Source organism: Schistosoma haematobium, chromosome 2 (assembly GCF_000699445.3).
Source record: "Schistosoma haematobium chromosome 2, whole genome shotgun sequence".
Taxonomy (NCBI): Eukaryota; Metazoa; Platyhelminthes; class Trematoda; order Strigeidida; family Schistosomatidae; genus Schistosoma; species Schistosoma haematobium.
Genome location: NC_067197.1, coordinates 28,421,001 through 28,432,583, shown reverse-complemented (window position 1 = coordinate 28,432,583; position 11,583 = coordinate 28,421,001). Strand labels below are relative to the sequence as shown.

At 32.7% G+C, this 11,583-nt stretch overlaps 2 protein-coding genes across 5 annotated transcripts in view; one reads left to right on the top strand and one right to left on the bottom strand.

Annotated features, from left to right (window-relative positions):
* Nucleotides 1-1,755: 1,755 nt before the first annotated feature.
* ANKRD45_1 (ankyrin repeat domain 45) lies at nt 1,756-6,906 on the top strand. 2 transcript variants are annotated; one of them, XM_012938901.3, is made up of 5 exons: nt 1,756-3,443; nt 4,493-4,724; nt 4,779-4,946; nt 5,004-5,092; nt 6,327-6,906. In XM_012938901.3, the coding sequence occupies exons 2-5, from the start codon at nt 4,502-4,504 to the stop codon at nt 6,468-6,470; spliced, it is 624 nt and encodes a 207-aa protein (XP_012794355.1). In that variant the 5' UTR covers nt 1,756-3,443; nt 4,493-4,501; the 3' UTR covers nt 6,471-6,906. The 2 variants fall into 2 exon arrangements, with proteins under 2 accessions (XP_012794355.1, XP_051068002.1); XM_051214815.1 differs by having other exon boundaries at nt 1,756-4,724; nt 4,977-5,092.
* Nucleotides 6,907-9,351: 2,445 nt separating this feature from the next.
* The window catches only part of NPHS1_1 (nephrosis 1, congenital, Finnish type (nephrin)), a 171,635-nt gene continuing 169,403 nt past the window's right edge, over nt 9,352-11,583 (bottom strand). For all 3 annotated transcript variants that reach the window (XM_051214808.1, XM_051214807.1, XM_051214809.1), the window contains one exon: nt 9,352-10,439. Coding sequence is in view for 1 of the 3 variants with exons in the window: in XM_051214807.1 (XP_051067999.1) it covers nt 10,065-10,439 (375 nt within the window). In the remaining 2 variants the exon portion in view is untranslated. The remainder of the gene's footprint in view (nt 10,440-11,583) is intronic.

Below are 11,583 nucleotides of genomic sequence, written 5' to 3'. Positions count from 1 at the left end.
GATCACTTCGTCCCAGCAAAATTAACTTAACAACAACGATACAGACAGTACCAGATAGTACAGATAGTATCAAATACACGAAACTGGACAAAAATGTACTGGCTGTCACTTAGTTTGTGTTCACATTTACTGTTCTCACCACATCTATAACTCTGGAAGAGATTTCTTAAGTACTTTATAAGAAGTTCTAGACACAAATTCTGTCTTGGTCGGGATGGTGACGGTCAGTATTAAGGGATGGAAAGTAATTTGCTCACTGAGAAGCGGATGCAGACACTTTAATCGATGTCTTTCAGATATATTAGAACAGTGGTTGACCTCATCATAATTCATAACAATCTAGGAAATCCAGGTAATCTCGATTATTCGGTCCTGTCCTTTTATTGAGGTTCATGCAGTCGCCATAGAATTTGCAAAAAATCATATTTCATTCTGCCTAATTTTACGTGTTTTGTCGGTTTATGCAACAGAGTTTTCTCCATCAAACTAGTTTAGGATGCTACAAATACTTTTCTACTTATAAACTACCTTGATACGAATGGAGTGGCAGTAGCGTCAGTGAATCAATGCTCTGACAAACTGAGTAATCTAATAAATTTCTTATAACACATTATTCATAACTCTTGTTTCCTAGACACTCAAATAATCATATACGTTATATATTGGAGAACTTGTTTGACCTTACACAGTCTTCGCTACCATTGACTACATTTTGTAACGTATTCGAAATCTTAGTTTGTACAGTGCTACATTATCTGCTTCTAGTTTTGATGTCAAGATTATCTTAGCCTGACTCTTGTTTTTTAATAGTTTACGTTTTTTACCATCTTTGACGAATGTAGGTTCATTTTGTGTTGATCCTGGGTTGTTAGTTGACCTTTTCAACATTCGTCACCTACGCTGTTCTGGATGCCTCCCTATTACGCGAATCACCTTCTAGTTAGATGCAACCTGCTACAACGTTGTCAATCTATAGTTCAGAATATTAAACTGTCTTAAACTTACATTCGCATTGTTTCTGGTTGTTGTTGGTTGCTTTGATTGCTAATCGTAAATTCGTTCTCTGTGCTTACTGAGTTGTCGGCTCCCTTTTTCTCTTGTCCTTTTCCATCTCAGATTTTTCCACCTTAAACGTGCCGATTTTATTCAAAACATGGGTGATGTGACGTTGTATCTCACAGTTAAAATCATATCTCTAACAAGAACTGTTAGAGTAATATGTATTTGAAAAAATCCTGAACTGTTCGTATCATCATTCATGATGACTAATAACGAATAGGTTGAAGTAAAAGTTAGGTAGTATCATTATTCAATCTATTTTCAAACAAATAAATAGGCTAAAGTGCATACCAACAATAATTGGAACCAAAGTGGAGTGAATATGAATGTGTATAAAACATGACTGAAGTGTTTTCAGACCAGAGGATCCAAACAATGACTTCTGACTTATTCAATTGAATCAGTTTCAGTTTGGGAAGGACAGGAGGCTCGATGGCCTATGTTAGTCCTGGCAATGGTGGTCTCTCAGTTGATCCAACTTTCTTTTGAAAGAGTCGACGGGTGGAGCCTCAACCACGTGCTGAGGTAGTGAATTCCACTCGTTGATGATTCGATGGGAAAGTCGATAGTCAGCTGACAAGTAATTTGTTCTCGGCTTATGGACTTTTTTGGAGTGTCCTCGTAAATTCTCTGTTTTGGAAGACAAGAAAAATGAGGGGATATCAGGTGCAAATTTATCACTAAGCAATTTGTAGACTGTAATCAAGTCGCCTCTAGTTCTGCGATATGACAACGGGAAAAGGTTCAGCTTGGCCAGTCGAGCTTCATACGGAAGCTTCGCTATTCCGAGAATCAGCTTAGTCGCCGTTCTCTGAATCTTTTCCAGAAGCTCACTGTCTTTTTTTAAACAGGGGCTAGCCGCTTGTATGCAGTACTCAAGTTTAGGACGAACGAACACTGTATACAAATTCAAAAACGTTTTAGCGTCGACATGACTAAGAGCTCTACGTATTGACCATAGGGTTCTAAAACCTTTGGCGGCTATTGCACGGCAGTGTGCAGTAGTCTTTAAGTCTTGACTAACGATAACGACTGAAGTGATTGTCCAGTTAGCACTAGATATAAAGCTTTATGACGTTGTGTTGAAACTAGAATTACAGTAGTACTAGGATGTCCAGCAGTTTCATTGGAATAGAAATTACACTAGAACTAGAGTTATAAGAACTAAGAATTGAATTTCACGGACTAAAACTGAATTGAACTGAAGTGTGGTGTTATGTACTGAAATGCTTTTAAAATGTGCAATACTTAAATTATTGGACAAATTGGCAGACGGACAGGTAGATAGATATTAGAAGGATATCAATTTCGGGTTAATCACAAAACTGAGCTCAAAATAAACAACAGAAAAGAATCGGTAGATGAATAGATAGTCACACTTATATGGTTCTAAGTTGGTCCTTATGACAAACTACCAATGGACTTAATTAAATGTGTTCGTTTTTTCCAAATCTTTATCGGGTTTTATTTTTGATCACATTAAATCATGTTATATTTACTACTAAAGCTGAATCGCCCCAAGGGATTTATTAGAATGTGGTCTCAGTTGTTTAGCTAGTGGATTCTTCCGCTACCTACCTATTGAGGTTTCAATAACTAATGAGCCATCATTAAAAACCTTCTAAAGATCACTCTTAGAAGAACTTTACTATAACTTGACTTGAACAATGACAATATTTGTTACAACTAGAGGACTTCTATTATTTAGTATGAAGTCTTCAGATTCACAAAGCCTTATTACTATTGAACTAGATTTGAACCTTTTTGCACTAGCGAATCATGGATCAAGCCTCAAGTAAGGGTCTTTATCGATAAAAAAACTACAAAATTTGCGACATGTAACTGAAAAACATTTCTTAAGACGAAGCGTATACGAACACGTCGTGTATCATTAATGACATTTAGTGTGGTTTTTTTTACATACCATAAATTAACTATTAGGTAGGCAGTTTGTCCATAACAAGAATAATTCTCTGTAATTGCCTACGTTCACAGGTAAAAGAGAAATGTATAGTTTTAAGTGCCTCAACAATAGCTTACCAAATTGCACATAAATGCATGTCCTTTACACTTGACGCCTGATTTTTTAGGTTTTGTATGCATAATGTAATATTATAAAAATTCCAAAGGGCGTTAGTATTATTAGTTTTAGTAAGTTTACATACATTTATTAGTGGGATATAGTCTTTGTGGATAATGTTCTGTACAGAAGGCTCAGGAATTTGTTTTTGTCTAAAATGTGTATCTGATCCTGTACACTCCACAACTAATTATTGTTCAGTCCTTTTCCCGGTTGCTGTGAGGTTATAAAAATCATCTACTTAGCTAACAAAAGAGTGTTCTGAATTATTCAATGAGATCATAAAATTTTTGCTGATATATGAGTAAGTGTGTGATTACTAAATTTTACACAGTAGGTGTTGTTTTTAAAGTTAAGAATTTGTAAGTAGTGACATAAGTACTTGTCTATAAAAACGCCTTTATTTTCAAGGTTAAAAACATGAATACAAGTATGAAAAACGCTTTAAGACTGTACCACTCCATGTAGTAAGGCAACTTTGGTAGTCGTACATTCCTCTCAAACTACATGTTGATGATGACTGGCTAGCCTAAACGTTTCAAGATATCAGACTTGTAATGTTTGACAAGGGCTTATACTGATTTCAGCTTTTAAATACAATTAAGCATTCTAGAAGTTTGTATAAGTAGGGGAAAATTCGCCTTCATTAACCGATCAGTTTTAAGTAGATAACATTAATATTGTGGTTAGCTAGATACAGACCGTAATTATCGTAAGTTATAACTATAAAACTACAACTTTGAGTGTTAAATCTTATCAGGCTGTCGTGGGTATTTTCTATGATTTCCAAACATTACGTTAGAATATATCTTCCTAGAGCTATTAATATTGTTACTCTACTCTGCTTTTAACAGTCTTACTGATCTATCTGTTTTACATTCTTGTATGATTTGTGATAACTGAAGTCTATTAACATTCATGAAGGAACCTAAACTGCCTATGACTAACTGACTGGCCAGTGCTGTAGTTATTATTGTAGTGTACCTGATGTTAGTGCCATATGTCAGTCATTTACTTTTAATTGCTAAAGATGTGTGTAACTTAAACAATTGCAAGATAATTAAGTCTTTCTTTGGTTGTTAACTGTATTCAGAAAACTTTCAGGGTTTTATGTTAGGATCGAGTAGTCTCATAACTTTAGCGAGCTTTTAACCACTTGTCGGCGTTCATGTACATGTGTATATACGTATATTTATTTATCAACAAATAGGAAACACTAATTAGGTGGAAACTCCTTCATCGTCTTTGTGCCTCAGTCTATAGGATGATGAATTTTCGCCCATCTTAATATGAGTTTACCTCAATTATTGGACACCTACGAAGGTGAAATTTTTTTGATTTTCTTGATCTTAGATTTAAACAATGTCTCAATTAATAGAACTCATTCTTCAGGGTGACGGTGATAGAATCCAGAAGTTTTTGAAAGAATATGATAAAGACCCAGAAGGTTATCTACGATCTATGAATGAATATGACGAAATGCACAATTCTGCTATTGAATTATTTACAATATTAGATTCCAGGAATTTTATTGAAAAGGCAATAAGCAATGGTTATAACGAGCTAAATAAAACCGGAAAAAATGGTAAGTTTTGAACTATTGTTTCAAAAAAATAATTTCCTCTCTTCTACACAAAAGGATGCAATTTAGTACATTATGCTGCTATGTGGAATCATGCTGATTTAATAAAATATTTATATTTTGCTGGTGTCGACGTCTATAGAAAAAATATTCACGGCGAAACCGCACATAAACTAGCTGTTAAATATAAACAGGAAGAAGCAATGCATATTTTAGAATGGATAGGTACCTAATGAAAATATTATTCATATGTAGATAATTTGTTTATTTAATATTATTTAGAATGTCGTGATGAATTTATTATGCTGATCCGATTAGTCAGGGAAATTTTAGCAACTTCTGATAAGAATGACTATACAAAAGAAGAAAGGGTAGGTCGGTATTCTATTTTTTAAATGTTGCAATTTAACATCATCCATGCTAGAATTTTTATTCTACCATTTTTATAGATTTTAATAAAAAAGTCACTGGTTTAAAACAATATTAACTTCCATGTAGACGCTATAATTAATAAGTAAATTTGTTAGTTTTGAACAGCAAGGAATCCATCCGGTCTAGACACTTATTGTCAAAAGAGAAAAGATTTTATGAGGATTTGGGACATCCAGAGTATCTTATATGAGGTTCTGTAGACGTTATTACTAACTGTTTGAACTCTAAACAATGGAGAAACGTCTACACAAAAAACCGTGGTGGAAAATAAAATTTTCAAACATCTTGAATTCATGAAGTTTTACAAAATCCTGTTGACAAGCTACTAATCGAACCCTAAGCGCCTACAATATATATGTGTGATCTACTATTCTGTTAATAAAAAAACTACTACACATTATAAATCACGTATACAGGAGGTAAATACAAAACAAGTGTTATACGTAGGTATTAGATTTGGGCCTTGGAGTGAACAATAACTTTAAAATGCAGGTACATACAGCTGAGAAGTCCCAGATATAAGAAATTAAGTGTCCTAGACTTGACTAATAACCACTTACCATCCATTGGCTACCTTAAAACTGTTGCTAGATCCCTTAATTGAGAGATTTTATAGCATAACATTCATTTGATATCACAGTTGAGTTCATGTTTTGGAAACAATGTTCAGGTTGTTCAAACAGATAACGTATTACATTTACTGTCGTGACTAAATAAAATTATCTTAGTTATAGAAAATGTTTATGGGAGGGAAAGGAAGTAAAAAACAAACTTCTATCCCAGTCATATCCTAGTAAGCTATTAAAATTACTGACTTACACCATTTGGAGGGTCATTAGTACCAAAAAGCTCTTGAACAGCCGTTTTGTTCCAGTTTTGACCTTCCCAACAGTCCGTATACACTACCTTATGTTGGGTAGAATTAGATGCTATCTCTTCACTGTTCTGGCTTCGACTATATACGAGATAATGTGGCCACTTACTTCTGAATAGTTCAAAACCAATACGGAACTGTTACCTAACCTTCTATGGTTCTAGTGGTTTTCGAAATTATGTTGATTCTTGATAGGAATTACTTTTAATTTATACAAATCCCCCCTGTAAACCACTTATTTTTTAAAACTAATAATGTCTATTTTTAGTCTTGATAAGTTTAACATTTTATGTTTTTAGAAAATTGCAGATTCTGCTTGTCTTGATGGAGAATCCTGGATTAATAAAAATAAAGAAGCTACACTCAGCATGCTTAAAACAAAAAAAGAACAAATTGAATTGATTGTAGAACCATTCTTACGGAAGAAATCATTAGTCATGTAGTGTGATGAAATAATATCGTACCATATTGTATGGTGAAAACCCAAATAACATTATTTTGCATTTACTTTTCCAATACTGAGTGTGCAACAAAATTTTAATTTGATAAGTGTATACAGATCTGTTTTTAAAAATAGTTTGTTATGTATGTATTGTGAAATCAGTCTCTCAGGACAGTTATGATGTTATTGGGTACTGTTCAGTGATGGCTTGATTCACAAGACTTTGAGTTGTACTAGGAAAGTTTTTCTAGCTAGCTGTTAAGTAAATGAGCTCAGTACTTTCAAATTTCTACCTTAAGATAATTATGATATAGTTATATAATGAAACATAGTTCCTAACTAAAAGTGTACGATAAAGTTAAATATTTGGGTAAGACGTTTAGGCTTATAGATTATTTACAAAGTATGTTTTCAGGTATTTGAAATTGGATCCCCACAGTGTTTATGATAGAGTTAGTAACATGACTATATTAATCAAATAGAAGTTAGAGGAGTAATGTTCAGCTCCGTATCTAACTCTTTGAAAGTCAACAGTTTGCAAAACTAAACAATAGGATTGTTGTATCCGGACAAATTAGTGTTCTAGAACCTCTCACGACAATATTATATGATGTTCGCTTGCAAAAGTTGTAGATTTGATTCTGATATGTTATTAAAAACATTCATGTCATTACCAAAGTGATCTTATAATACCCGTTTGCTTAAATTATCTAATTTACCATACGGTCTCACCATTAAAATATTCGATTAGTATAAATGTTATATTGCCTAATGAACAAAATCGCTAGCTAAAAATTGTGGAATATCTGACATAATGGCTGTAGTTTAAGAGCCAACACTTCATAATGGTTAATTATGACAAGTTGGGTGGTGGCTTTTTCAGCTGCAAAATATATGGAGGTAAGGATAGAATAAGTATTAATATTCTCTCATTTCAAATAATCTAATATCAGTGCCTTATCGTCAAAATTCTTCATAAGAAACCCTAAAATAACCAGGCTAAATTAAGACGACGTGACGCATAAATACTGTGTGTGGCCAGGACGAATTGTAAATTAATTGATTCTGCATATTTAAAGTGCATGAATATACGTTCTTATCGACGTAATTCATAAGGCACAGTAAGTTAACATGTCAATGTGAAGAGCAAAGTTTTGCCAAGACTAGTGTAGCAAACGGGGATACGAGTGGGGATAATCGAATGCATTTGAGCACAAAATTACAAAACATCTTAGTAAAATCTGAGAACCATACAGCGAATACTTAATTTGCAAAATATCAATCAATCGTCTAAGACTTCATTGTTCTTTCGTTTCCATGCCAATCATTCTCTGTTCATGTTCTTTTTTCTTTGATCTTCTTAACCTTCCGCCACCAGGCATTTCATTTTCAATTGATGATACATACCACTTATATCTGTCGAGATCAGTAGCACACACCACACTAGCATGTTCATAAATAGAGCCATTAGATGTCACATAATTGTGAACATTTAAGCATACAATTATAAATAATCGTCCTCATGGAGTCTCGCACTTACAATATAATAATGAGCGGAAGAAATTCATCGACCAGGAAAATGCAAGGTAAAGGGGGATATACATGGTATTTCTGCGTAACAAAACTCGACAGATTTGGTCGAGTCAAACTTTCTCATCTAATATTTACCTTCAGTCGACCAATCAGGAAGATCTATGGTATATTAAAGCGACATTAATAACAAAATTGACCAGAGTTAAATATAGATCACCCATCCACTTTTTGAGGAAGATAATTAGATGTTCTTTCGTTTTTCTATCCATCTTGAAATAAAAAAAGCTAACCATAAGTTCATTGCATCGTGGAAGTGTCAGGTTTAAATAATATATACACCAGTAAACAGAATTATGAATAGTAATTAACTACGTAATTTTAAGCTGCAACAACAAATAAAGTAGAGGTTTAACTTTTCAAACTTTTAATTGTTCTCTGAAAACACGATTTAAGAGACTAGAGTCATGGTTTATTTCGTCTCTTTATTGAAATCCTATAGTCCTCATGATTTTGTTTGAAATATACAATATCGCTTAGTGATAATAAAATGTATTCTGTTCACAATTAGTTGGTCATCAATTGTCGACCAGTGGCATGTTTACCTAGTAAAGTATGATGAGTCGAGATTGAATCCTCCAGGAACCATCAGATCAGATTAGTATAAAACCTAGATCCAAGGATTCCTGACGACTATTGACAATCACCCCTTTTTTATTAAAAATTTTGATAGTGCATATATTTATCATGAATTAATTTAAACTTTTAAATGATTTGCTATGTTATTATATATAAATGGGTAATAGCTATGAATATTTATTAAATAATGAATAAAATAATGCAAGAACCACAGCATTGGCTAGTAGTTTACGGATTCACTTATCGTTTGCACACTGATATCATGAAGTAAATCACTTTAGAATATGTTATCATTGTTATATTTTAACATTTTAGACTACCTTCAGATAATTATTCATGAACCTAATAACTATTTGGACGAGACTATAATTTATGGATGAACCAATTACAGATAAGATAACGAGTCACGAATTTCGGCGCGAAATTCACCCGTACATTTGGCTAAATAGAGTTTTGACACTATAGCTGATATCAGTTCATGATGAAAACCCTATGTCTTGTTTTTAACCCTAACCATCAACTATAAATGAGAATTCTAACTACTTTATAACTCTCATTTAGACCTAATCAGTAGGCGTCCACTCTCAAGGTCACTTCAGTGTCGTTCAAAGGTCGTCCATCAATTATAGTCTCACCACTATTTGTATTCTTTTTGAATAGTTTTATTGAATCATTTAAGTTGAATTTTCAATACTATCAAAAAACAAAATCAGTAGTATTAAAAGAAAATAGTTATTTTTTGCTAAAAATTATTTTTCTGTGAAATATTGTAGTCTCACAATTAACAAATGAACACACAACTAATAATTATAGTAATATTGTAAATTGAAGTGAAGTATTACAACTTACAATTGAATATTCTCTTAAATAATCAATTGATATCAACATTTTGTTTATCAGTCATGAAAATGGACCGAAATGATATATAAGAAGAAGTTGATCATTTGAATCATTGAAAAAAAGAGACATTTTATCATATAACTAAATTGAAATGAAATACAGTTTTAGAAACGTTGAACTTTACATCGTTATAAAAGTGGTATGAATATTAAATTTTACAAAAAAAAAGAAAAAACAAACGAAAAAGAAAAAAACGAAGAAAGAATTCACAAATATGTATGTATTCTAGTTTTGTAATGATAAACCTCTTTGTGAGGTGGAGGGGGGAACGTTGTGTTTTTCCCATGTGTAATCATTTGAGGAATGTTATTTCGGAAGTAATTACTATTCGAAATAAAATAAATTATGAACGTCGAAGTTTTTCTCAATTGTAAAAGATTATTGAAAATAATGGCTATACAGTTTAACATTCAACTTAGAAACCGGAAATATTAGTTAGGAGAGTAAATGAGTATAAAAGAACAATTTAGAAAAAAAACAGAAGTGGATTTAACCAGAGAGATAGAGAGAAAAAAGGCAAAAGAAGTTAAACAAAACAGTCAGATAGATGGGTTGACCTGATTTCAGTGTTATCTACATTCGGAATAGCAGAGAAATCATTAGTAATGTGTTGATTTTGTTGTTGTTGTTGTTGACGGTTGAACTGATTTGAATATAATAATCTTGACGTCTCAAGATTTTCATTGTCTGCTAAACTGCCTAGTTGTTCGTTATATTGATTTAAATTAGAGATAAGATGATTATTATCAGTATTATTCATCAATTCGATCTTGTGCATATTTAATTTGGATTTTGATAAGCATGAATGGAAGTTATTTATAATGTGCTCCTCTTGAGAAGGTGCTAAATTAGAATCAGGACTTGAATGATCATTTTGTATGTTGATATTACCTAATAAAAGCTGTAAATTAAAAAAAAACATTGGTTATTTGTAACAAATTACATTGTAACTTTGGATAAAAAGTATTACTGCCTATATGAAATTGGGCCGAAATGGCTACATCGAGGAGATTCGAACAGGATATAGATAAACCAACTAAGACATGTCAGTTAGAATATGAACAATAAGACAAACCGATTTGGTGGCTAAATGGATTGTGAGATGGCATCTTGAGGGAGCTGTATTGAGTTCGCGCCCCGGAGTGAACCTCAGGTCGGATGCAAGTAAGTCCAATAGGAGAGTCTCACACAGGGTAAGACGAGGGTCTTGGACTTCACTGTCAGTTACATTCCATCTAATTTACATTTGAAAGTAATTTTCAAAACCAGAGAACCGTCGGAATCCAAGTAGCATTTAATGAATACTTAATTCTAGTTTTTAAGATTCTTAACAATTTTCTTCTACAGGATCAAACTTCAGATTTCTTGGTGTAGACTTCATTTATAGACTAGTAAGCTAAAACATGATAGTTTACACTTGTGACTAGCTAATTCTTCATGTAGTATAATTGTGAGTTCATGCTTTCGAGGGGTTATAAGCTTGGATTAAACAGATTTTTAAATTCTACTTGATTTACGAGGGTCCTTAATGGCACGCCACTCGGTGATAAAAACTACTCTCAGAATTTAAAAGAACTTCAAATGTTCAATTTGATAAGTCTACGATTTTCGATGCATATTGGAACTGAATCTTAATACATACGGTTCGAGACAACCTTATAATCCTTACGATATTTAATAATTAGTTAACATATACAAGCTACTACACTTCAAATCGCGAAACAAAGTAAATTGGTTTTAATCAATTTATATTGAAAGAGTGTAGGTAATCATTTTAATCACAGATAAAGACTCTAACAAATCCCTCTAACTACTAGAAGAGAGTTGGATTTTTTCACTAAATATATATAATTTGATGAAAGAAAACGTATGTGACTGAAATAGTGACTTTATTCTAATTTACTAATTTTAGTTTCAAGTGTTAATCTCATCATCGTAATCAAAAGTAACGTAGAACCTGACGCATTTGTGCATCAGCCCAATTTGTCATAGCATATCAGTATAGCGAGATAAAATTATTCCAAAACAAACTCCAGAGTAGTAGA